This window comes from Pristiophorus japonicus, chromosome 13 (assembly GCF_044704955.1).
Source record: "Pristiophorus japonicus isolate sPriJap1 chromosome 13, sPriJap1.hap1, whole genome shotgun sequence".
Classification (NCBI taxonomy): Eukaryota; Metazoa; Chordata; class Chondrichthyes; family Pristiophoridae; genus Pristiophorus; species Pristiophorus japonicus.
Genome location: NC_091989.1, coordinates 2,589,455 through 2,615,061, shown reverse-complemented (window position 1 = coordinate 2,615,061; position 25,607 = coordinate 2,589,455). Strand labels below are relative to the sequence as shown.

General features: G+C 45.9%; 1 protein-coding gene across 3 annotated transcripts in view; it reads left to right on the top strand.

The window, feature by feature from the left end:
* Nucleotides 1-25,607, top strand: part of sema3d (sema domain, immunoglobulin domain (Ig), short basic domain, secreted, (semaphorin) 3D) — a 337,849-nt gene that overhangs the window by 183,102 nt on the left and 129,140 nt on the right. For all 3 annotated transcript variants that reach the window (XM_070897059.1, XM_070897058.1, XM_070897060.1), the window contains 2 exons: nt 6,416-6,544; nt 7,745-7,887. In XM_070897059.1, the coding sequence (XP_070753160.1) occupies nt 6,416-6,544; nt 7,745-7,887 (272 nt within the window). The remainder of the gene's footprint in view (nt 1-6,415; nt 6,545-7,744; nt 7,888-25,607) is intronic.

The following is a 25,607-nucleotide window of genomic DNA, read 5'->3' as shown; positions in this document are numbered from 1 at the left end:
AACAGCTGGGGCCCCAGCACAGAACCTTGCGGTACCCCACTAGTCACTGCCTGCCATTCTGAAAAGTACCCGTTTACTCCTACTCTTTGCTTCCTGTCTGACAACCAGTTCTCAATCCACGTCAGCACACTACCCCCAATCCCATGTGCTTTAACTTTGCACATTAATCTCTTGTGTGGGACCTTGTCGAAAGCCTTCTGAAAGTCCAAATGTACCACATCAACTGGTTCTCCCTTGTCCACTCTACTGGAAACATCCTCAAAAAATTCCAGAAGATTTGTCAAGCATGATTTCCCTTTCACAAATCCATGCTGACGTGGACCTATCATGTCACCTCTTTCCAAATGCGCTGCTATGACATCCTTAATAATTGATTCCATCATTTTACCCACTACTGATGTCAGGCTGACCGGTCTATAATTCCCTGTTTTCTCTCTCCCTCCTTTTTTAAAAAGTGGCCTCAACAACTTTCTGTGGTAGAGAATTCCACAGGTTCACAATTCTCTGAGTGAAGAAGTTTCTCCTCAATAAAACCTCAGTCAGTTGGGTCTAGGTCACCATGGTGAGGTGTGCAGTTGTGAGCCTGGTGGATGAACTGGTAATGTGTAGTGTGATAAACCTTTGTTAATAAACCAACTAGTTCTTAATAGCAATGTGTTGCTATGAATTCTTAAGCAAAGAACCCATGAAGCAAATACATTACATTGGGAAACCCTATTATAAATCATTTTAAAACATGCTTTCCAAAAAAAATACATTTATTTCTTGGTTTAGTATGATTGTTCAGTTGAATGTTCAGCCATGAACTCATTGAATGGCGGTGCAGGCTAGAAGGGCCGAATGGCCTACTCCTGCACCTATTTTCTATGTTTCTATGGTGTTGGGAGGGAAGAGATTTTATGAGATTCCTTATTGCTTTCTTTTATTGTGAGTTTTGCCAAGTATTTTCCTCTTGCACTTCAACCAACATCTGTCCAGTTACTGAACATTGCCATTAATTGGATGGCAAAGTGGTGCAGTATGTTTGCACTCTGACACCCAGTGCATCCACACATCTTTACAGAGCAAGTTACTGTAGAACTGGGCCTGAGGACGAGTCAGACAGCTCCCCACCAGCAGACATGGCGAGGAATCCACAGTAAGGATTATTTGGCCAGCTTGTGCTGGCTGGCTGCAGGACAGTGTGTATCGCCCATCTGCCCTCTCACCTGGTCTCCTGAAGGGGATGTGTGGGGGGGGGGGGGGGAAGAGAAACAAATATATTTATCTTTAAACATCAGAGCCAGTAACATTTCTTGAGCATCGGACGGTCATTCCACTTTTGAAATTCCTGCTGTTAAAAGTGCGTTGCAGATCCAAGGAATGCCAGGCAGCATAATTACCGAGGGATAAGTAGGGTGTTAAGAACCGTGTCTTGAGAAAGGGCATGCTAGGATGGGTCATGGTCACTGCATGTCTGTCAGTTGGGTAAATAGCAATTATGTTGTTCATTGCTCAACATGACACATACCTACAGGAATATACGATTGATGCCAATCTAATGGCCAGGTCTCGAGTCAGATTGATTGCAACTGTAAACAGTGCCACCAGGGGCAGCCCAGAGTATTGGTGACCACTTTACTTGTTTAGTTACAGCTCAAGTGCTTGAACAGGAAGAAGACTTGCCTCCGAAGAATCTTCACTGTGAGAAGCTATTTGACCAGCCCCTGGTCTGACGTGTGTTCTGCTCTTTGAACACATTCTCCTAGCATAATTCAAACCAGCAAAACCAGAATTTAATCCTTGTAAAATAATACACCCTCTGAAATAACACTGATATTTGCTCTGAAAATATTTTCAAATGGAAAATTTCTTCAATTCGAAATGTATTTTCTTTATAATCAATTTCTTTTAGTGGAAACATTTGGAAATATTTTAATGTGAAGAAGCATTGATGTGAAGAAGCATCTCCCAGTACGAGCAAATAATTGAGATGGGGGTAACATAGCGAGTGCTTTGATGAGCCAGTTATTCCCGCACACAGGCTGCTATTTGTACTTTGAAAAAATACTTCCTTCACAAGGTATTGTATTACTTTCCATCACACTGAAGTTCACATCTGTGCAAAGCTCAGTGTTGGGATTCCATGAGCAATTGTGTTACAGTTTGCTGACTGCAAAAGCTTCTATAGATATGTGAAGAGAAAAAGATTAGTGAAGACAAACGTAGGTCCCTTGCAGTCAGATTCAGGTAAATTTATAATGGGGAACAAAGAAATGGCAGACCAATTGAACAAATACTTTGGTTCTGACTTCATGAAGGAAGACACAAATAACCTTCCAGAAATACTAGGGGACCGAGGGTCTAGTGAGAATGAGGAACTGAAGGATATCCTTATTAAACGGGAAATTGTGTTAGGGAAATTGATGGGATTGAAGGTCAATAAATCCCCGGGGCCTGATAGTCTGCATCCCAGAGTACTTAAGGAAGTGGCCCTAGAAATAGTGGATGCATTGGTGATCATTCTCCAACAGTCCATCAACTCTGGATCAGTTCCTAGGGACTGGAGGGTAGCTAATGTAACACCACTTTTTAAAAAAGGAGTGAGAGAGAAAACGGGTAATTATAGACCGGTTAGCCTGACATCAGTAGTGGGGAAAATGTTGGAATCAATCATCAAGGATGAAATAGCAGCACATTTGGAAAGCAGTGACAGGAGCGGTCCAAGTCAGCATGGATTTATGAAAGGGAAATCATACTTGACAAATCTTCTGGAATTTTTTGAGGATGTAACTAATAGAATGGACAAGGGAGAACCAGTGGATGTGGTATTTGGACTTTCAAAAGGCTTTTGATAAGGTCCCACACAAGAGATTGGTGTGCAAAATTAAAGCACATGGTATTGGGGGTAATGTACTGACGTGGATAGAGAACTGGTTGGCAGACAGGAAAACATCGACATAGAAACATAGAAAATAGGTGCAGGAGTAGGCCAGTCAGCCCTTCTAGCCTGCACCACCATTCAATGAGTTCATGGCTGAACATGCAAATTCAGTACCCCATTCCTGCTTTCTCACCATACCCCTTGATCCTCCTAGTAGTAAGGACTTCATCTAACTCTCTTTTCAATATATTTAATGAATTGGCCTCAACTACTTTCTGTGGTAGAGAATTCCACAGGTTCACCACTCTCTGGGTGAAAAAGTTTCTCCTCATCTCGGTCCTAAATGGCTTACCCCTTATCCTTAGACTGTGACCCCTGGTTCTGGACTTCCCCAACATTGGGAACATTCTTCCTGCATCTAACCTGTCTAAACCCGTCAGAATTTTAAACGTTTCTATGAGGTCCCCTCTCATTCTTCTGAACTCCAGTTGGTCCAGTCTTTCTTGATAGGTCAGTCCCACCATCCCGAGAATCAGTCTGGTGAATCTTCGCTGCACTCCCTCAATAGCAAGAATGTCCTTCCTCAAGTTAGGAGACCAAAACTGTACACAATACTCCAGGAGTGGCCTCACCAAGGCCCTGTACAACTGTAGCAACACCTCCCTGCCCCTGTACTCAAATCCCCTCGCTATGAAGGCCAACATGCCATTTGCTTTCTTAACCGCCTGCTGTACCTGCATGCCAACCTTCAGTGACTGATGTACTATGACACCCAGGTCTCGTTGCACCTCCCCTTTTCCTAATCTGTCACCATTCAGAGAAGCAGAGAGTCGGGATAAACGGGTCCTTTTCAGAATGGCAGGCAGTGACTAGTGGGGTGCCGCAGGGCTCAGTGCTGGGACCCCAGCTATTTACAATATACATTAATGATTTGGATGAGGGAATTGAGTGTAATATCTCCAAGTTTGCAGATGACACTAAACTGTGTGGCGGTGTGAGCTGTGAGGAGGACGCTAAGAGGCTGCAGGGTGACTTGGACAGGTTAGGTGAGTGGGCAAATGCATGGCAGATGCAGTATAATGTGGATAAATGTGAGGTTATCCACTTTGGGGGAAAACACACGAAGGCAGAATCTTATCTGAATGGCGGCAGATTAGGAAAAGGGGAGGTGCAACAGCAGGCAGTGAAGAAGGCAAATGGTATGTTGACCTTCATAGCGAGGGAATTTGAATATAGGAGCAGGGAGGTCTTACTGCAGTTGTACAGGGCCTTGGTGAGGCCTCACCTGGAATATTGTGTTCAGTTCTGGTCTCCTAATCTGAGGAAGGACATTCTTGCTATTGAGGGAGCGCAGCGAAGGTTCACCAGACTGATTCCCGGGATGGCAGGACTGACATATGAGGAGAGACTGGATAGACTGGGCCTGTATTCACTGGAGTTTAGAAGGATGAGAGGGGTTCTCATAGAAACATATAAAATTCTGAAGGGACTGGACAGGTTAGATGCAGGAAGAATGTTCCCGATGTTGGGGAAGTCCAGAACCAGGGGACACAGTCTAAGGATAAAGGGTAAGCCATTTAGGACAGAGATGAGGAGAAACTTCTTCACTCCGAGAGTTGTTAACCTGTGGAATTCCCTACCGCAGAGAGTTGTTGATGCCAATTCATTGGATATATTCAAGAAGGAGTTGGATGTGGCCCTTGCATCTCAAGGGATCAAGAGGTATGGAGAGAAAGCAGGAAAGGGGTACTGAGGTGAATGATCAGCCATGATCATACTGAATGGTGGTGCAGGCTCGAAGGGCCGAATGGCCTACTCCTGCACCTACTTTCTATGTTTCTATGTAAATGCAGGAAACGGGTGCTCATGCAAAAGTTTAACTTCTTGACGAGCGGACCATGCACACAGTGCAGTGATTGTAACAGAGAGACCGATCGAAGTGATCAAAGATGCTGTTGGCCTATGAGGGGGCGAGAGGTGTTCCCTGATGTGTGATGTAGATGGGTAATTGCTGACACCTTAACGTTACTCTCCCCTGGTAAAATCAAAAATAAATCTCCCACAAACAGCAATGTGATAGTGACCAGATAATCTGTTTTAGTGTAGTTGATTGAGGGATAGATATTGGCCCCAGGACACTAGGGATAACTCCCCTGCTCTTCTTGAAATAGTGCCATGGGATCTTTTACGGCCACCTGAGAGAGCAGATGGGGCCTCGGTTTAGCATCTCATCCGAAAGATGTTCTGCCTCCCTTTCTTATGCCCCGTTAAAGAAAATTACAACCAAAGTGTGCGCGAGAGACGGCATGTCCCAATGAGTTACAGCACCATGCCACTTCAGGGCTCCCTTGCTGATAAACTCTGCAAAGTGCTTGTCATGTATTTCACCATCTTGCAATGCCTAAGTATGTAACTGTATCTAATGCATACTGTACCTGTACCCTTGTAATGCACACCCTGACCACAGGGAGTGAGCTCCTCACCTGGACTTCCAGGTATAAAAGGGGAGGTCCCACCCAGGATCAACACTCTTTAGTCCTGGGAATAAAGTGAAGGTCACAGAGTGACCATGTCTGATATATCCATGCCTCGTATGAGTTTGTAACAAGGTGCAGAGACACTACAGTGCTCAGATTTGCAGGTGATGCTCCCAGGCTCGGATGGGCAGTGGAATCCAAGGCGGCAGCTCTGAAACTATATCATTAGTTGGAAAAAGAAAGAAAAAAGAGACGTGCATTTATTTTGCGCCTTTCACGATCACCAGATGTCCCAAAGCACTTTATAGCCAATTAAATACTTTTGCAGTGTTGCCATTGTTGTAATGTGAGAAACGCGGCAACCAATTTGCACACAGCAAGCTCCCACAAACAGCAATGTGATAATGACCAGATAATCTGTTTTAGTGATGTTGATTGAGGGATAAATATTGGCCAGGGCACCAGCGATAATACCCCTGCTCTTCTTGAAATCGTGCTATGGGATCTTTTACACCCACCTGAGAGAGCAGACGGGGCCTCGGTTTAGCGTCTCAACCAAAAGACGGCAGCTCCGATAGTGCAGCACTCCCTCAGCACTGCACTGGGAGTGTCAGCCTAGATTTTTGTGCTCAAGTCTCTGGAGTGGGACTTGAACCCACAACCTTCTGACTCAGAGGCGAGGGTGATACCCACTGAGCCACAGCTGACAAAATACATAAGTGGGCAAAGCAATGGCAGATGAAATTTCATGCAGTGAAGGTTGGAAAGGAACGTTGCTGACTCACACAGTCCATGACTGGTGTTGAAATCACCAGGTTTCGGAGACGTAGGTGGTTTAGTCGACCTGATGCTAAATTTGTCCAACCAATGCAGAACAGCAATCAACAAATGGTCTTTTTTTGTTAGTGTATTAATTTTTGAAATGACTGCGGGGATATTGGTCCTGTAACAAGGGGACTGAAAGAACGCATCCACATATTCTTGACTTGTGTTCTGATTGATGGGAGTTGATGAAGTGATTTTGTTCTGTAACTTTATTGGATTTTATTTTCACTCACTGACCTTCTATTTCCAGATGAATATCTTTATGCCGGTACAGCGTCCGACTTTCACGGCAGAGATACTGCGTTCACCCGCTCACTGGGGCCCCCTTCCAACCGGAACTACATTCGAACAGATCTCTCGGAGCATTACTGGCTCAATGGTACGGATTTACAGCCACTTCCTGTTTAGGAACACGACTGTTTTTAAAGTTATTGATAAAAGTCTAGTGTAGGTCAAATAGTGTTTGTGCTTGGATCATTTTTATATTGCTTGCATTAATGTTACATAAGATACTAATACGTTCATGGATACATAGGCTGATAAATCCTCTTGGCTTTACCTGGAATTACTGTCTTCAGGAGCCGTAGCTGTTCACTTGGGTCAGTGTGCGATTCAGCAATGAATTATAGGATTAAAACAAATCCAGATGATGAATGTTACCACTACCCCAGTGCTTTTACATCCAGCGGAAGTAGTTAATGATGCACATTGTGGATTTGGTAGCATAGCGGTTATGTTACTGAACCAGTAATCCAGATGCCCGGATGGATGATGTTGAGACGCGAGTTCAAATCCCACCACGGCAGTTTGTTCATTTGAAATTTAATTAAATAAATCTGGAATAAAAAGCCAGTGTCAGTAATGGTGACCATGAAACTACCAGATTGTCGTAAAAACCCGTCTGGTTCACCGATGCCCTTTAGGGAAGGAAATCTGCTGCCCTTACCCGGTCTGGCCGATATGTGACTCCAGACCCACAGCAATGTGGTTGAGTCTTAACTGCCCTCTGAAATGGCCTAACGAGCCACTACAAAACACATTTCCACACGGACTGCAGTGGTTCAAGAAGGCGGCTCACCACCACCTTCTCAAGAGTGATTAGGGATGGGTAATAAATGCCGGCCTTGCCAGTGATGCCCACATCCCAAGAACTAATAAAACAAATTGAGGGCACTTGTCTATCTGTGCAGACCCCTCCATTTAACTGCCTTTTGTCTGTAACTCTACTGGGAATTCCATTGGAAATGTTCATCACTCTGCGTGAAGAAATTCTTCCTGACGTCTGTCCTCAATTGTTCTTCCTTTGGTTTTAGCCAGTGTTGTTTTCGACTTTTCTGTGAGTGCATTTCCAGTCAGACAAGCAAAGGTGAACAGCACTGATGAAGGGGAATGTGTGGAGAGCTCACTTGTTTCTGCTGCCCACCAAATAAGAAATACAGTGGAAGAGAGACGAGATGGAACAAAAAAAAGGAATTTAACTTTGAAAACAAAAGTCCCATTTTCAATGCTATTTGCAGCTTCTGAGATGTGTTCCTCAGTGGGTCACTTCACGCATTAATCTACAAGTGTTTATTTACAGAGGCCAAGTTTATTGGAGCTTTTCCCATTCCGGACACCTACAACACAGATGACGATAAAATATATTTTTTCTTTCGGGAAGCCACTGAGGACAGCAGCACCTCCGACAAATCCATTTTCTCCAGGGTCGCACGTGTGTGTAAGGTAGGTGGGGAATCCTGGCATTGGCCCATTGACTGTGCGTGTAAAGCAAGGTTTTATTTCATTCTGGTTACCTCCGCTAGTCGTTTCATCATAGAGGATGAATGGCAGAAGTTTGTTCGTTGGGCCCAGTTCTCTTCTCCTTCCCTGAGGACATCAACTCTTGCAGGTGATTTTCTGCTCAGACACTTGACTCCTGGTACCTGATCCGTAGGCCAACTCTTTGGCTCGACAGTGAGTGCTGGCAGGCATCATTGCTCAGCCAACATCTACAGACTGTCCAGCACTTGGATCGTGATCAGGAACTGTGGCTGGGTTTTTCCTCTCCCCTGTCTTGGAATATGAAGGTCATGTAGTAGCGCGCCCTGTTCTAGCCCAGCCTAACATCAGCTGACAACACAGACCAGGGGTAACCACATTGGAGGCTGTTTGGGAAGCTCTCTGAACCTTCTGTCTGACTCTCCTTTTCTGTGTTAGCAAAAACTCTAACAGTGTGACAGGAAGGGAAGATTCCATTTTCTAAAGTTTAATTGTCTGTTTTGCTAGCTTCGACATATTATAGTCTGCATTTCAGTTGTGTGTCGGTATTTGTTCCACGTAGGAATCTTTAATTACGTCCAGATTTACTCATATTAAACGTTGATGTTTGTGCTTGTGGATCTTGCTCTGGTCAAGTGGGCAGAGAGGTCAAAGCCCCAGGTCTCTGTTCATGGCGTTTGATGCTCCAGCCAGGAGAGACACCGTGACAATGTTCCCCACCCTCCCTCTATATTTTCCTCCTTCTTTGAAGAAGTTTCATGTTTATTCTTAGTCCCTTGGGCTGATGGTGAATTAACATGCCCTGCCACTGTGTTATGAATGTATTTTAAAGTGTTCTTGTATTGGTCTATATTCCTTCATTATTAGGATTCCAGCCATCACCTGCCCATGTTGAATTTGGCCAGGTCTAAATTCAAAGCAGAAATTAATTTGAATGCCCAACCCTTGGTAAGAACCCAACATAAAAATGCACACACAGAAACTGCTTTGGGATTTGTTGAAAAGAAATTGTTGAAAGTTGGGGTTAATATTTTTATTTCATTTAAATATAAGATTGAAATCAAAGTAACAAAACTCTTGTGTGGTGCCCAGTGTCGTGTGCAGAGCAAGTGATGTAACCAGTACACAGGAGACTGAGCAAACATTTGTACAGCTGCTGCACTCTCTGAGGCAGCAGAACGATGAGGTCTAACTTGTACACCAACCAAATGACCCATCCCACTCTCAGATATTTGGCTCCATCAACCACACCATAGCTCACTCGCTTCTCGAGTACTGACCATCACAGTGCATCTTCAATGTACCTCCACTTCGAGCACACACCCTGTCTATACAGGACTCATCACAGAAGATCTGTCGCACGTTAACCCTGTAGAATTGAGATCATATGCCCCAAAATGTAATATCGTTCAGTATATCCTACATAACAAAATTGAAAATGGCCATCACACTCTTGGTTATTGGCTCCATAACCACATCACAACCTACTCCCTTCTCGAGTACTGACCATCACAAGATATCCTAGATAAGGAAGTTGTCTGTTTTTTACAAAAAAATACTATTTTTTTAAAAACTGAATTTAAGATGAGTATTCACTCACTGAAGGGTATGGAGAAACAGCTGGGCATTCCAATACATCATTTCTTGAAAGTGTGAGACCAAATAGATACAGCCATGAAATGGCAATAATATTCTGGAGCTTCTGGGTGGATTGTTGGAGCATGTAATGCTGTGCCTTGGGGAATAGTTGCTGCAGATACAATGCATCATTGTGCTCCTCACAATTTGCATTCCCACCCATCTTTGTATCGTCAGCAAACTTGGCTACATTACACTCAGTCCCTTCATCCAAGTCATTAATATAGATTGTAAATAGTTGAGGCCCCAGCACTGATCCCTGTGGCACCCCACTAGTCACTGTTTGCCAACCGGAAAATGACCCATTTATCCCGACTCTCTGTTTTGTTAGTTCGCCAATCCTTTGTCCATGCTAATATATTACCCCCAACCCCGTGAACTTTTATCTTGTGCAGTAACCTTTTATGTGGCACCTTGTCAAATGCCTTCTGGAAATCCAAATACACCACATCCACTGGTTCCCCCTTATCCACCCTGTTCATTACATCCTCAAAGAACTCCAGCAAATTTGTCAAACATGATTTCCCCTTCATAAAACCATGTTGACTCTGCCTGACCAACTTTTGTTTTTCCAAATGTCCTGCTACTGCTTCTTTAATAATGAACTCCAGCATTTTCCCAACGACAGATGTTAGACTAACTGGTCTATAGTTTCCTGCTTTCTCTCTGCCTCCTTTTTTAAATAGGGGCTTTACATTTGCAGTTTTCCAATCTGCTGGGACCTCCCCAGAATTCAGGGAATTTTGCGAGATTACAACCAATGCATCCACTATCTCTGCAGCCACTTCTTTTAAGACCCTGGGATGTGGCATCTACATTATTGTTTGCTGTGGATTGACGAGATGACCCATGTTTACTACATGCCAATAGTCACTGCAATTCAAAGATTATCCATTGTGTGAAGTATTGAAAATGTTTTAATGAGATAAAGATATGTATATTATTAATGTTGTTCTCTGTACAATTGTACAAATCTCAGAGAGCAAGCAGTGGGAAAATAAAAACAACAGCTGCTGTTTTACAGAAGTCCATGGGGGAGAAATTTGCTCGCGCCTCTGTTGCGGTGTTAACCCAGGCGGAGCGGTAAATTTTGCGCCGGGAAATGGTTTGTGTCTCCAGCTGCAACATTTATCAGCTGGGCTCTGAGTGTGGGGCGGAGCACTAAGAGAGGCGTTCCACACCTCTCTCAGAGCGCTAGGCCGGCTGAACATGGGAAAATCCCGAGCTAACAGCCGGCCTGGGAACACCCTGAGAGAGGGTTCCGTGAAATAAAAACCTGCCAAAAACATTCCCAATACTTTCCTGATGCCCCATCCATGTGAATCGCAAAAATTAAAAAATTCAAACCAATCCCACTTGCCTCAGGCCGACATACCTTCCTTCACTGCGGGGCGCTATGGATCGGGCCGCCCGCTTTCACAGGCGGTTCCACTAGGGGCGCTGCGGGGCGCTGCGGGGCGCTACGGATCGGGTCGCCCGCTTTCACAGGCGGTCCCAGCAGGGGGCGCTACGGATCGGGTCGCCCGCTTTCACAGGCGGTTCCACTAGGGGCGCTGCGGGGCGCTATGGATCGGGCGAGGATATCGAGCCGGTGTCACAACCAGGGGGCGCTGCACACCGGCTCGGCCTCCCAGGCGGTAATGCTCCGCGCCCCGCATACCTGGCACCGAATGTCCCGGCAGGGCACTGGAAGCCTCCTGCCCGGAAATGCTTTCCGCCGCCATTACCGCCCCTCGGCAACAGACTGAAAATCCTGCCCATTGTCTTTCGTTATATTTGAAGCCTGATGTATCTCAGGAGCAAGCACTGATCCTGGCTGGTCTAATGCAGTTAATCCAGGAAGTTATTGCATGTCAGAGCTGGCTTACAGGAAATGTGGGGTGTCTAATCACCTCTGTACGCTGTGCTGATGGAGATGGACTTCATTCTACTTATGTTACACTGGAAGATGATGTGGTTTGCTTTAAGAATGAGCTATCCTTACGATGCTAGAGCTTTTAATAAGTAGGATGTTGTTCAGGTGAATGCTTAGTTTAAAAAATATTACAAGCAATTATCAAAATACACTTACAAAAAAACGAAGAAAAAATGGAACTAACAGCCTTGAAGATACAAAGTACAACCGATGCTGGGATCCTATCCGTACAGCACTCCAGTCTGGTTTGTTGAAAGGCATTACTGTCAGATGTTTGTGTTTTCGAGTGTCTGTGTGATCTTTCTTTGTTCTAACACAGCTGGGCTGACTTCAGCCAATAGGTCTCCTCGGAGTGCACCTACTCCATCCGGTGTTCCCGAGAAAATCAGCGGCAAGGGATTCCCTTTCTTTCAATTAACAGGAGAGTTGGGAACTTCAAACCAGAGTAGCTTCATGATGTATCGGAGCTGGAGAATTCTACAATTCCATTGCGACTACTGTACTACCACTAATTTAATGCCAAACTTAGACCATTACCTGAAGAAGCCTGGCATTAAATTGGTGGTACAATCTGATGATAAGTCAGTATTTGTGAGATGTGCACTCTTATAACTCCTCATATTATAGAGACTGGTTGACAGCTCCACTGTGCAAAAAAAGCTGACACATTGCCTCAGATTGTTATATCAATTCACACGTATAAATGAATCAATCTACTTTGTGTTGTGAGTTCAAACCATGCTCCCAAAGCCAATGGAGTTGTAGCAGTAATTCAACTTCAGTGCAGTAAAAGTGAACTGAACTTCTGCAGAAGTTAGGTTTGGATTAATAACTTATCAAAAAACTCGGGAGAAACTTCTTCACCCTGAGAATGGTTAGAATGTGGAACTCGCTACCACAGGGAGTGGTTGAGGAGAATATCATGGATGCCTTTAAGGGCAAGCTGGATGAGTACATGAGGGAGGGAGGAATAGAAGGATATGCTGAGAGGGTTCAATGAAGTAGGGTGAGTGGAGGCTGGAGACCTGTTGGGCTGAATGGCCTGTTTCTGTGCTTTTCTATGTAATTCTAGGAGAACTTTTATAAATCACTAGTTCGACCCCAGCTGGAGTACTGTGGCCAATCCTGGGACCCGCACTTCAGGAAGGAAGTCAAGGCCTTGGAGCGGGGGCAGAGGAGAGTAGCTCGAATGGTTTCAGGGATAAAAGACTTCAGTTACGTGGAGAGACTGGAGAAGCTGGGATTGTTCTCTTTGGTGCAGAGAAGGTTAAGGGGAGATTTGATAGAGGTGCTCAAAATATGAGGGGTTTTGATCGAGTAACTAAAGAGAGATTGTTTCCAGTGTCACAGCGGTTGGTAACCAGAGCACACAGATGTAAGGTGATTGACAAAAGAACCAGAGGCGACATAGAAATGACGCTGAGAGTTGTTATGGTCAGGAATGCGATGCCTGAAAGGGTGGTGGAAGCAGATTTAGTAATAACTTGTAAAAGGGAATTAGATCGATACTTCAAGGGAAAAACTTGCAAGGTTCTGAGGAAAGAGTAGGGGGGTGGGGGGAGGGGGTTTGGGCTAATTGGCTCGCTCGTTCAAAGAGCCAGCACATGCACGATGGGCTGATTGGCCCCAATCTGTGCTGTATCATTCTATGATTCTACGGGGGGAGAAATTCGGCTGCTCTGCGCCTCCCGTTAGCGCCTGCAGGGGGCGATAATGAGGCGCTGAGGGGTTACAGATCGGGCGCGGCAAATTCACCGACACCCGCGAACGTCCGTGGCGGTTTTGCACTGGCGCTAATGCTCACCGCCTCACTCTCTACTGCCCCGTAGATCACGATGTCATAAAATGCATAGCACCCCTTTACCACCCCGGCTGTGATATTCACTCCCGCCCCCTGCAGCATTGCTGGGCGTCAACAACTGCAGCTGCAGGAGGCGGTGTCACATCGCCGGCCGCTTGGGGAGTGATATTTAAAGGCAGTGGACGTCGGGTAGGGCAACCTTTACTCCTTGCAGCAGTCTGGTGCCTGCTGAATGTTTCTGCCGGCTCTGAGAGTGATCGGGGCTATACTAGCAGTCGCGCAGCCCCCTGGCCCCACAGAACTGTGTAGGAGAATGTTGCAACCCATCACTGGCTCCTCCCTTTAAGCGAGGGGAGGAGCCTGTGATGCCGGCAGCGCTGCACGGAACATTTCCCAGCGCTCTGTCGCTAACGCCCCTCACACACTTTAACGCCCTGGGAGAAGTGCTTAGCGCTTGGTTTAGCTCCACTTCCTTCTTGGAGCGCTAAAGCTGGAGTTCCCGGGATGAAAAAAAGGATTATCGCCCAGCGATCCATTTCTCACTTTCCATAAAGTTATCGCCCCAAACGGGGCGCGACGGAATTTCTAGCCCTGAGATTCTGCGAATTGTTTGTTGAGGCTCACAAATGCTGCAGTGCAAGATAAAATGTATTGGTATCTATGTTAGTGCACTCAGAGCAATAAAACCTGGAAACATAATCGGACTTTTAGTTGGCAGAGAGTTTCAGGCAGTAATTCAATCAGGAAATTCACTTGATGTGCTGAGCATCAATTTAGCATCTGTTTGTGGCTTTCACTGAGGCTCGCTGCCAGCAGTGGATTTTCCCACATACTTCGTTATCGAGGATCTTGGGCGAGGGGGGAGTGGGAATAGTGACGGACCCCGGCAAGTTTGGAATGAGGATGAGAGTGATCGATAAGCAGTGATTAGGAAGTACTGGCCAAAGTATTCCAAACCTCCTTGGATACGGTGCCAGTGGACTGGAGAATTGCAAATGATACACCCTTGTTCAAAAAAGGGTGTAAAGATAAACCCAGCAACTACAGGCCGGTCAATTTAACCTCGAGAGTCGGGAAGCTTTTGGAAACAAATCAGGGACAAAGTTAGTCACTTAGATAAGTGTGGATTAATGAAGGAAAGACAGCATGGATTTGTTAAAAGCAAATCAGGTTTAACCAACTTTGATGAGGTAACAGAGAGGGTCGATGAGGGTAATGTGGTTGACGTGGTGTACATGGATTTCCAAAAGGTGTTTGATAAAGTGCCACACAATAGGCTTGCAGCAAAGTTGAAGCCTCTGGAATAAAAGGGACAGAGGCAGCATGGATACGGAATTGTCTCAGTGACAGGAAACAGAGAGTACTGGTGAACGGTTGTTTTTCAGTCTGGAGGATGGTATACAGTGGTGTTCCCCGGGGGTCGGTACTGGGACCACTGCTTTTCTTGATATATATTAATGACTTGGATGTGGGTGTGCAGGGCACAATTTCAAAGTTTGCAAATAACACAAAACTTGGAAGTATAGTGAACAGTGAGGAGGATAGGGATAGACTTCAGGAAGCCATAGACAGGCTGGTGGAATGGGCGGACACGGGGCAGATGAAATTTAACACAGAAAAGTGCAAAGTGATTCATTTTGGTAAGAATAACGAGGAGAGGCGATATAAACTGAAGGGTACAGTCCTAAAGGGGGTGCATGAACAGAGAGACCTGGTGGTATATGTACACACATCGTTGAAGGTGGCAGGGCAGGCTGAGAAAGTGGTTAAAAAAGCTTACGGGATCCTGGGCTTCATAAATAGAGGCACAGAGTACAAAAGCAAGGAAGTTATGATGAACCTTTATAAAACACTGGTTCGGCCTCAACTGGAGTATTGTGTCCAATTCTGGGCACCACACTTTAGGCAGGATGTGAAGGCCTTAGAGAGGGAGCAGAAAAGATTGACGAGAATGGTTCCAGGGATGAGGGACTTCAGTTCCGTGGATAGCCTGGAGAAGCTGGGGTTGTTCTCCTTGGAGCAGAGAAGGTTGAGAGGAGATTTGATCGAGGTGCTCAAAATCATGAGGGGGCTAGACAGAGTAGATCGAGAAAAACTGTTCCCATTGGTGGAAGGGTCGGGAACCAGAGGCCACAGATTTAAGGCGATTGGCAAAAGAACCAAAGGCGACATGAGGGAAAACGTTTTTCCGCAGCGAGTGGTTAGGATCTGGAATGCGCTGCCTGAGAGGGTGCTGGAGGCAGACTCAATCGTGGCTTTCAAAAGGGCGTTGGATAAGTACCTGTAGGAAAAATAATTTCAGGGCTACAGGGAAAGGGCGGGGGAGTGGGACTGGCTGAGGGGCTCTTGCAGAGAGCCGGCACGGGCTCGAGTGATTCCTGAGATGAGAGGGTTGTCCTCTGAGGAGAGTTTGAGTAGATTTGGCCAATACCATCTGGAGTTTAGAAGAATGAGAGGGTGGTGAATCTTTGGAATTCTCTGCCCCAGAGGGCTGTGGGTGCTGAGTCTCTGAGTATGTTCAAGGCTGAGATCGATAGATTTTTGGATATTAAGGGAATCAAGGGATATGGGGATCGGGCGGGAAAGTGGAGTTGAGGTCGAAGATCAGCCATGATCTTATTGAATGGCAGAGCAGGCTCGAGGGGCCGAATGGCCGACTCCTGCTCCTAATTCTTATGTTCTTATGAAGTGGTGCAATGAATCTTGATTCTCAAACAGTGAGGACGCAGTGACGGAGAGCATGTGGGATGGGATATTTGGCACGGAGTTGGAACGGAAGGGGCATTGCTGCTATTTGAAGAGCTGTGGTGGTGCTGGTCAGTAGATCAACGTGCCGGACAGCGAAATCACGTGCCTGTTATCTTGTGTGAATTGTAAACTACGACCTTTGGATCTACTGAAGAAAATGTGATTGTGTTCTTTCCAAGTTTAAAGATTGTTTGCCAGTTACTTTGTAAATCAAAGGGTGACCATTGTGTACTAATGTTTCACATCAGACGTTGCGGCATTCTTTCAAGCTTTCCCCGGTATCTGGAGTCACTGAAAATGTCAGTTTGAAATATGAAGTGTTTGAGGAAATCAGTTTCCTCCGGTGGATTGTGCTTTAGGGCCGTGATGACTGGTGCCAGTGGCTGCCCCAGATCAGCTTACACATCATTAGAGCAAAACTCCTCCAGATTGTCCTCACAGGAAATACAGGCATGTTGTGGTAGACGGCTGCTACTGCAGGAATCGCCTGCTTGCAGCTAATGCTTCATTTTATTAGTAAATTGTGAACCCGTGCTGTGCCTGCAGCATGTATAAAACCAGCAAGCAGCTTATCCTGGCCAGGGCAAACTGCCGCAGCTCTGCAGCATGGCAAGTGAGTTGGAAAGGGGCAATTTAAAAAATGGCCCATATCTTTAAGAAAAATAAGAAAGACTTGGAATTATATAGCGCCTTTCACGACCACTGGACATCTCAAAGCGCTTTACAGCCAATGAAGTACTTTTGGAGTGTAGTCACTGTAGCCAATCTGCGCACAGCAAGCTCCCACAAACAGAAATGTGATGATGACCATATAATCTGTTTTAGTGATGTTGATTGAGGGATAAATATTGGCCCCAGGACACCAGGGAGAACTCCCCTGCTCTTCTTCGAAATAGTGTCATGGGATCTTTTACATCCACCTGAGAGAGCAGACGGGGCCTCGGTTTAAAGTCTTGTCGCAAAGACGAGTTGTTCATTTGTCAGAAGTCAGCCCATCTGATCAGTAAGTCAGGTAGTGCGTTCAGTCAGTCAAATGAAGAGAATAATAGAACCAGTCACGTCAAATCGTCTTCACCTTATGTACTGTCTAATAAGCAGAGCATAATGTTATTCCCTGATCCGCTGCCAGCTATAGCTCAATGTAATGCTGTGCTGGAGGCCAGCTTTCCTTCACGCCCAGATTCCACCATTATTTTTACTGCTAATTGCACATTTACTAAATGGTACAGTGGACATGCCTGAGGGTGAGGGGCGATTGTGGCATTAATGAGAGGAAGATGGATAAATCAATGCGTCATGATCCACTTGCTCCCTGGTGTATTGCTAGATGGAAAGGATAGTGAGATTGGAAGAAGTGTGGATTAATTTGCAGGATGTGCCTATCGAGTTACTACAATTGAAAAATGTATTTATAAAGAGCACCTTCCCAGAGGCTTCATGCTTGATTTGCACAATTGTCAAATTTTGAGTCATGCAATTTACTAAGCAGTCTCCAATTGATCACGGGCTCGGTGGGAAGGGATGCATTACCATTTGTTCTTGGAGTTGAGGCCCTCATTTGGACTGTGCATTCAGCATTAAACAGGTCACTTCGAGACAACATGAACATGGCTGAGAAATTTCACAGAATCATAGAAACTTATGGCACAGAAAGCGGTTGTTTGACCCATTGTACCAACTTTGGCTCAGTGGGCAGCACTCTCTCTCGCCTCAGAGTCAGAAGGTTGTGGGTTCAAGTCCCACTCCAGAGACTTGAGCACATAAATCTAGGCTGACACTCCAGTGCAGTGCTGAGGGAGTGCTGCACTGTCGGAGATGCCATCTTTCCGATGTGGCGTTAAACCGAGGCCCTGTCTGCTCTCTTAGGTGGACGTAGAAGGTCCCATGGCACTATTTTGAAGAAGAGCAGGGGAGTTATCCCCGGTGTCCTGGCCAATATTTGCTGGAAGGCTGTTTCCAGTGGGGTTTCGCAGTGCTAGGTCCATTGCTTTTTGTGGTATATATCAATGATTTAGACTTGAATGTTGCGGGTATGATTATGAAGTTTGCAGATGATACAAAAATTGGCCGTGAGATTGATAATGAAGAAGAAAGCAGGAAGATCTCAATGAACTGGTCAGGTGGGCAGAACAGTAGCAAATGGAATTTAATCCGGAGAAGTATGAGGTAATGTATTTGGGGAGGGCTAACAAAGTAAGGGAATACACAATAATTGCTAGGACATTGAGAAATGTAGTGAAACAGGGACCTTGGAGTGCATGTCCACAGATCCCTGAAGGTAGCAGGCCAGGTGGATAAGGTGGTTAAGAAGGCATACGGGATACTTGCCTTTATTAGTCGAGGCATAGAATACAAGAGCAGGGGTTTATGCTTGAACTGTAGAAAAGACTAGTTAAGCCACAGCTGGAGTACTGCATGCAGTTCTGGTCACCACATTACAGGAAAGATGTGATTGCACTAGGGAGGGTACAGAGGAGATTTACCAGGCTTTTTCCCGGACTAGAGAATTTTAGCTATGAGGCAAGATTGGATAGGCTGGGATTGTTTTCTATGGAACAGAGGAGGCTGAGGGGAGACCTGATTGAGGTGTATAAAATTATGAGAGGCCTAGATAGAGTGGATAGGACAAACCTATTTCCCTTAGCAGAGGAATCAGAGACCACAGGGCATAGTTTTAAAGTAATTGGTAGAAGGTTTTGAGGAGAGGGTGGTGGGGGTCTGGAACTCGCTGCCTGAAAGGGTGGTAGAGGCAGAAACCCTCATCGCATTTAAAAAGTGCTTGGATGTGCACAAAGTGCTGTAACCTACAGGGCTACGGACCGAGAGCTGGAAAGTGGGATTAGGCCGGATAGCTCTTTGTCGGCCGGCGTGGACACGATGGGCCGAATGGCCTCCTTCCATGCTGTAAATTTCTATGATGCTATGTCTGCTTTGGATGAAAAAGAGCTACCCAGCCTAATCCCACTTTCCAGCTCCGGGTCCGTAACCCTGTAGGTTACAGCACTTCAGGTGCACATCCAAGTACTTTTTAAATGTGATGAGGGTTTCTGCCTCTACCACCCTTTCAGGCAGTGAGTTCCAGACCCTCACCACCCTCTGGGTGAAAATATTTTTCCTCAACTTCCCTCTAGACCTTCCATCAATTACTTTAATTCTATGCCCCCTGGTTATTGACCTGCACTGCATCCGATTTTCAGATGCTAAATGTCTCCTAAGCACCCAATATGGTAGCAGGAAGTGCGCCGGTTGCCATATTGGTAAAGGCCAAAGAAATGCCTGTGCAGTTCCCATGCCTGAAACCTGCCACCTACAGCACAAGTTGAGCAATCACCTGTTTGTGTGTGTGTGTGAACACATCTGGAATTCTTGTTTGGGAGTTCAGGGAACAGTGAAAGTGACGCTATTACTGTTAATGCAAGTAGAAATGTGTTTGGAATATAGTCCATAACTTCTCCAGATACATGCAAGGAATTGGAGAGACAAAGTGTCTCCCTCTCTCTGTCTCAGCGGAGATAAGATATGTTGCAGAGGGCAATCTAAGGAAGGAGGGAAACATTTTAAAATGGGTTTATTATTCACTTTGAAAGAAAAGTCCTCCGCATTTATAGAACTAAACAAGAGACACGACCAGAGAAATAGCACCAGACAATAATCTGCTCCATTTTACCTCCGATTTTCTCAGGAATCAGAAATTTGCTTTGTCCATAATCTCAAGATCTAACTCCTAGTTCATTGTAACGATCAGTTTTTAAGTTTTGACATCCCATACTATTCCACAATCAGACTTTTGGTCACAAGTTTTTAAAGAGAGACTCAATAGCGTTATTACTTGCCTAATTAATCCTGTAGATCATATCCAAAGGCCTCCTGACTTCAAAGGGAGCCAAGCGATTGAGAAATGTGACTGTGCTGTGATTGATGCCACCTCCAGCCTGGCCCTTTTTAAACGCACAGCTTATACAGAACTCAGTGGAGTATTTAAGAAGTATAATTCATCAGAAAGTGCATGGAGTGTTAAAGAGATGAGTATTTTCAGAGAAATTGAGGAGAGAGTTCAGGCGTATAACTCCCGGGAAATGCTTGATACGTGCCATGGATTAACACAAATAAATAAAATATTTGGTTCATGAAGGACCTTGTGCTGGGGTGATTTTTGGAGCTTGCTGGCATTTCTACCTCGTGTTTTTCTAAATCTGTTGTTTGCTTCACTTGGAACCTGACCAAACCGAGTCAGCAATGGAACCTCACCAACCTCGATATTTGCCCTGGTATTGAGTGAGCTTAACGCTTGCAGTTATGAAGATAAGGTTTATTATTATCTATTATTACATTAATCTCCCAACTGAAAGAACCGCGATTATCATTAAGTGCACTAAAAGTTTCAGGTGGTATTTTTAGGATTTGATTGATGGCTGCGGCGTCTTTTATGAGCAGATTACTCACTGACACACAACTCCGGCCTCTCTGCATTCTGGATAATTTTGGGCGGTAAAGGAATGATTATTTGGTTTGCACAACAGGTGTGTTAAAAAAAATCTGTTATAACACTGAAGGCTGCTCCACTTCTCTCAGTGAGATAACACGTCACTGAACCAACACTTCACTCCAACTCATTCATGTGCAGGACCTCAAAACTAGAACCTTTACTTCCTCCCTCCCCCTCTCCCTTCTCTCTCCCTTCTCTCTCCCTCCTTCTCCCTTTCCCTCCCTCCCTCCCCTCCCTCGCTCCTCCCTCCCCTCCCCTCCCCCCTCCCTCGCTGCTCGATTTCAAGATGCTTCAGAACACACAGCTGTTGGCTGGAAAACTTCAAGTTCTGCAATTTCCCATAAATACTCGATTATTTAGGTGGTCTGATGGCCCCAGTACAGTATTTAACTCCATAACCTGGGGCAGGAGAAGAAATTAAACAAGGGAGTTAAAAACACAAATTCAGCTTAAAGGATATGATACAGTAGTTCAAGACCTGGATACCATCTGAGCAATATTGGAGCTAAATATTACAGGCCAGAGGATCGTTAGAAAGGGCAGAGACATCGGGAGAGTAGTGAAGTTGCAGTATTGATAAAGGCACAATTACCGCAGTAGAAGGAAAAGATTTTCAGTGAGGGTAACCAGGCAGTAGAATCATTATGGGGATAGTTAAGGAATAGCAAAGGATTCAGGATTCTGGTAGGAGTGCTGATAGTAGTGGTGTCGTGGGGGATGTATAAATATGGAGATTGGGGAAACATGTTTCAAAATAAAGTGGTTATAATGGGAGATTTTAATTTTCACATCGACTTGGAGACGCAGAACAGCTCAAGTAGTAAACTCAATGTATTTCTCGAATGTATTTGAGATGGTTTTCTGGAACAATATGCTTTAGAACCAACAAGGGAATAGGCCATTCTGGGTTTATTGATGAGTAATTAATCGGCATGGGAACATCTTGCAAAGAGTGACCATAATCTAAATCAATCTGACAATGGACTTCAGAGGGTGAGGGCAGACACAAACCCGGGTTTTAAATTTAAGAAAAGCAAATGTCAAAGAGATGAGGGAGGGAAGGAGGGAAGGGAAGGAAGGAGAGAAGGAGGGAAGAGAAGGAGGAAGGAGGGAAAGATCTGCATTTATATAGTGCCTTTCATGACCTCAGGACATCCCAAAGCGCTTTACAACCAATGAGGTACTTTTTGAAGGGTAGTCACTGTTGCAATGTAGAAAACACGGCCGACAATTTGCGCACAGCAAGCTCCCACACACAGCAATGTGATAGTGACCAGTGTTAATGTGTTAACGAGTGAACTTACAGCCAAACAATTGGAAGTATTTGAAGAAGTACCTGGTATGATAAGAAACCTGTACATACCCATAAAATGCAAACACTCCATGTGTAGTTAAGCCACTATGGTCAACAGATGAGATAAGAGACAGTATGCAGCTAATCGAATAGTCACAAAAAGAATTTCAGCTGTGGTTCAGTGGGCAGCACCCTTGCCTGAGTCAAGTCCAGGGACTTGAGCACGTAAACCTAGGCTTGCACTCCAGTGCAGTACTGAGGGAGCGCTGCACTATCGGAGGTGCATCTTTCGGATGAGACATTAAACCGTGGCCCCGTCTGCTCTCTCAGGTGGACATAAAAGATCCCACGGCACTATTTCAAAGAAGAGCAGGGGAGTTATCCGCAGTGACCTGGCCAATATTTATTCCTCAATTAACGTAACAAAAAAAGATTATCTGGTTATCACATTGCTGTTTGTGGGAGCTTGCTGTGTGCAAATTGGTTGCTGCATTTCTCATATTACATCAATGACTATATTCCGTAAGTACTTAATTGGCTGTAAAGCACTTTGGGATGCCGTAAGTTGTGAAAGTCGCTATATAAAGTGTTATGTCTGTGATGTACTTATGAATGACTCCACGAGGCAATGTGTTGTACTCAAACTGTAGTGACCTTGGTCCTTTATTCCTAACTCCAGAGTGAGGCACAAGCATGGTGGGCAGCCTTTTATACTGGGTCCTACACACCTATGCAGGTGACCCTCAGGTCTCCCACCACAGTACCCTCTGGTGGACAGCCTCTGCCACAGGGGCAGGAAACCCCGGTCTCTACCAGTTGCACCCTCTAGTGGTGCCTGCATAGTATATACACAGTGTTAACCTTATTGATAGTACATCAGGTAACAAGTCTCCATCTTATGCAACTATACAGTGACTACACAGAGAGTATATCTATAGTCTGTATATATAACACAAACTATAAGTTTTTAAAACCCATTCTTGGTGTCACCTAATCACCGCCTCTTGCTTCACCTACATTTTCCAATCTTGGTGATCTTCTGTACTGTTGGCACTGGCCTTCAGCCGGGTCTCTCAATGGCCCTGCTGCAGTGAGTCTGCCAGCTTCGGGCAAGGCCATGACGATAGTCTCACACACAACAGAAGCAGCATAGAGCATTTTCATCGTTCTGTACAATTTTCTATTCTTTATTCGTTTCCAGGATATGGGCGTCGCTGGCAAGGCCGGCATTTATTGCCCATCCCTAATTGCCCCTTGAGAAGCTGGTGGTGAGCTGCCTTCTTGAACCGCTGCAGTCCGTGTGGTGAAGGTGCTCCCACAGTGCTGACTTTATCGGAGCAGTTTGGTACAACTGAGTGTCTCGCTGGGCCATTTCAGAGGCCTACTCAGTCTCAACCACATTGCTGTGGGTCTCTGGAGTCACATATCGGCCAGACCGGGTAAGGGTGGCAGATTTCCTTCCCTGAAGGACATTCATAAACCCGATGGGTCTTTACGACAATCCGGTAGTTTCATGGTCACCATTACTGACACTGGCTTTTTAATTCCAGATTTTAAAAAAAATTAACTGAATTTAAATTCCCCAGGTCTCTGCATTACGAGTCCAGTAACATAACCACTATGCTACAATGTCAATCACATATTACTAGGACTAGGGGGTATAGTCTAAAAATTAGAGCCAGACCTTTCAGGAGTGAAATTAGGAAACACTCCTACACACAGGGTGGTAACAGTTTGGAACTCTCTCTCCCGCAAACGACAATTGATGCTGGGCCAATTGTTAATTTTAAATCTGAGATTGATAGATTTCTGTTAACCAAAGGTATTAAAGGGATACGGGCCAAAGGTGGGAATGTGGAGTTAGGTCGCTGATCAGCCAAGATCTCACTGAATGGCAGAGCAGGCTCGAGGGGCTGAAAGGCCTTCTCCTGTTCCTATGTTCGTATGTTCCTATCCTCATGCTGAGCAGTGAATTGATTGCCTCAAACTAAAAGAAATATCCTTGCTGGGCAGAGTAGCTGTGTTTCCTGCACTACAACAGTGACTGCACTTCAAAAAGTACTTCATTGGCTGTAAAGTGCTTTTGGACATCCTGAAGTCATGACAGGTGCTGTCGAAATGTAAATCTTTCTTTTAAAATTGAAACTAAAACCCTTTCGCTGTTCCAAGTAGATGCCTACGTCAGGCCATTTTGACAAGAAGCATTTGTTTGCCCTCCCGTCCATGTACTGGCCGAGCTCCCGAGAAACATTTCACCAAGTCCTGGAACTGACTTGGGGCCAAACACCTATCACTTTGAAATATTATATTTTGGGAGGAACAAAACCAGAGGCAGCTTTCTCGAATGAATCTGAGGGGAGCTCGAAGTGAGGCTTGGATCGATGGATGATGAAGGAGCTTCTGCTTCTGTCGGGCTTGCTGTGTGTGGTCTTTGGCAGGGCTTTTATTTCAACAAATTGCTATTGGGCTCTGTAGTGTTAATTAAACTGTGCAGACCTGTAACTGTGAACAGAATTAAACGCATACATCACTGCACCAAATGTACTTGTTAGCAAACTGACCGAGTTTAAACGTCATTTCAATGAGTTGAGGATTAATGTTCTGGCTCAATCCTGTACTGCCAAAGGCTCACAGTATCTCCCATAACTTGCTTACTGGGTTTCACCAATGTGTGCATTTATACTGGTGTATGTGAGTGTATTCAGTAAATGCTGAATTACATTAAATAGCAAATTGTTTAATGTGTAACACGGTAAAATGGAAAAGTTAAGATCATAACATTAGCAGCAATTGATACATTAGACTGATCCATTGCCAGAAATTAAATAATTTCCTTTTAAATGCACATTAGTAAATCCCCTTCTGTTCAGTTTACGAACCTTGCCTGTAATGTGTTTTGCGAGTCCTTTAGTGCCTCAGTGTCGCTCACAATCGGATGAGTGAAATTTCTTCTACCAGTGACTTTAGTGTAAAGTTGATACAAGTGTAAAATGGGAAATCTAATCTTATATTTGCTGTGAATTGTTGACCGGGTGGTTTAGTTCTGTGGGTGGGGGAGGAGGGTGTGGGGGGGAGATGGGGGGGGAGGGTGGGGGGGGGGAGATGGGGAGGGGGGGGGAGATGGGGAGGTGGGGGGGGGGGAGATGGGGAGGGTGGGGGGGGAGATGGGGGGGGGGGGGGAGATGGGGAGGGTGGGGGGGGAGATGGGGGGGGGGGGAGGGAGATGGGGGGGGATGTGGGGGATGGGGGATGTGGGGGATGGGGGATGGGGGATGGGGGGGAGGGAGATGGGGTGTGGGGGGGGAGGGAGGGAGATGGGGTGTGGGGGGGAGGGAGGGAGATGGGGTGTGGGGGGGAGGGAGGGAGATGGGGTGTGGGGGGGAGGAGGGAGATGGGGTGTGGGGGGGGAGGGAGGGAGATGGGGGGGGGAGGGAGGGAGATGGGGGGTGGGGGGGGGAGGGAGGGGGGTGGGGGGGGGTGGGGGGGGGAGGGAGGGGGGTGGGGGGGGAGGGAGGGAGATGGGGGGTGGGGGAGGGGGGGGAGGGAGGGGGGTGGGGGGGGAGGGAGGGAGATGGGGGTGGGGGAGGGGGAGGGAGGGAGATGGGGGGTGGGGGAGGGGGGGGAGGGAGGGATGGGGGTGGGGGGGGGAGGGAGGGAGATGGGGGTGGGGGATGGGGGGGAGGGAGATGGGAGATGGGGGATGGGGGGGAGGGAGATGGGAGATGGGGGGGGATGGGGGGGAGGGAGATGGGGGATGGGGGGGAGGGAGATGGGGGATTGGGGGGGGAGGGAGATGGGGGAT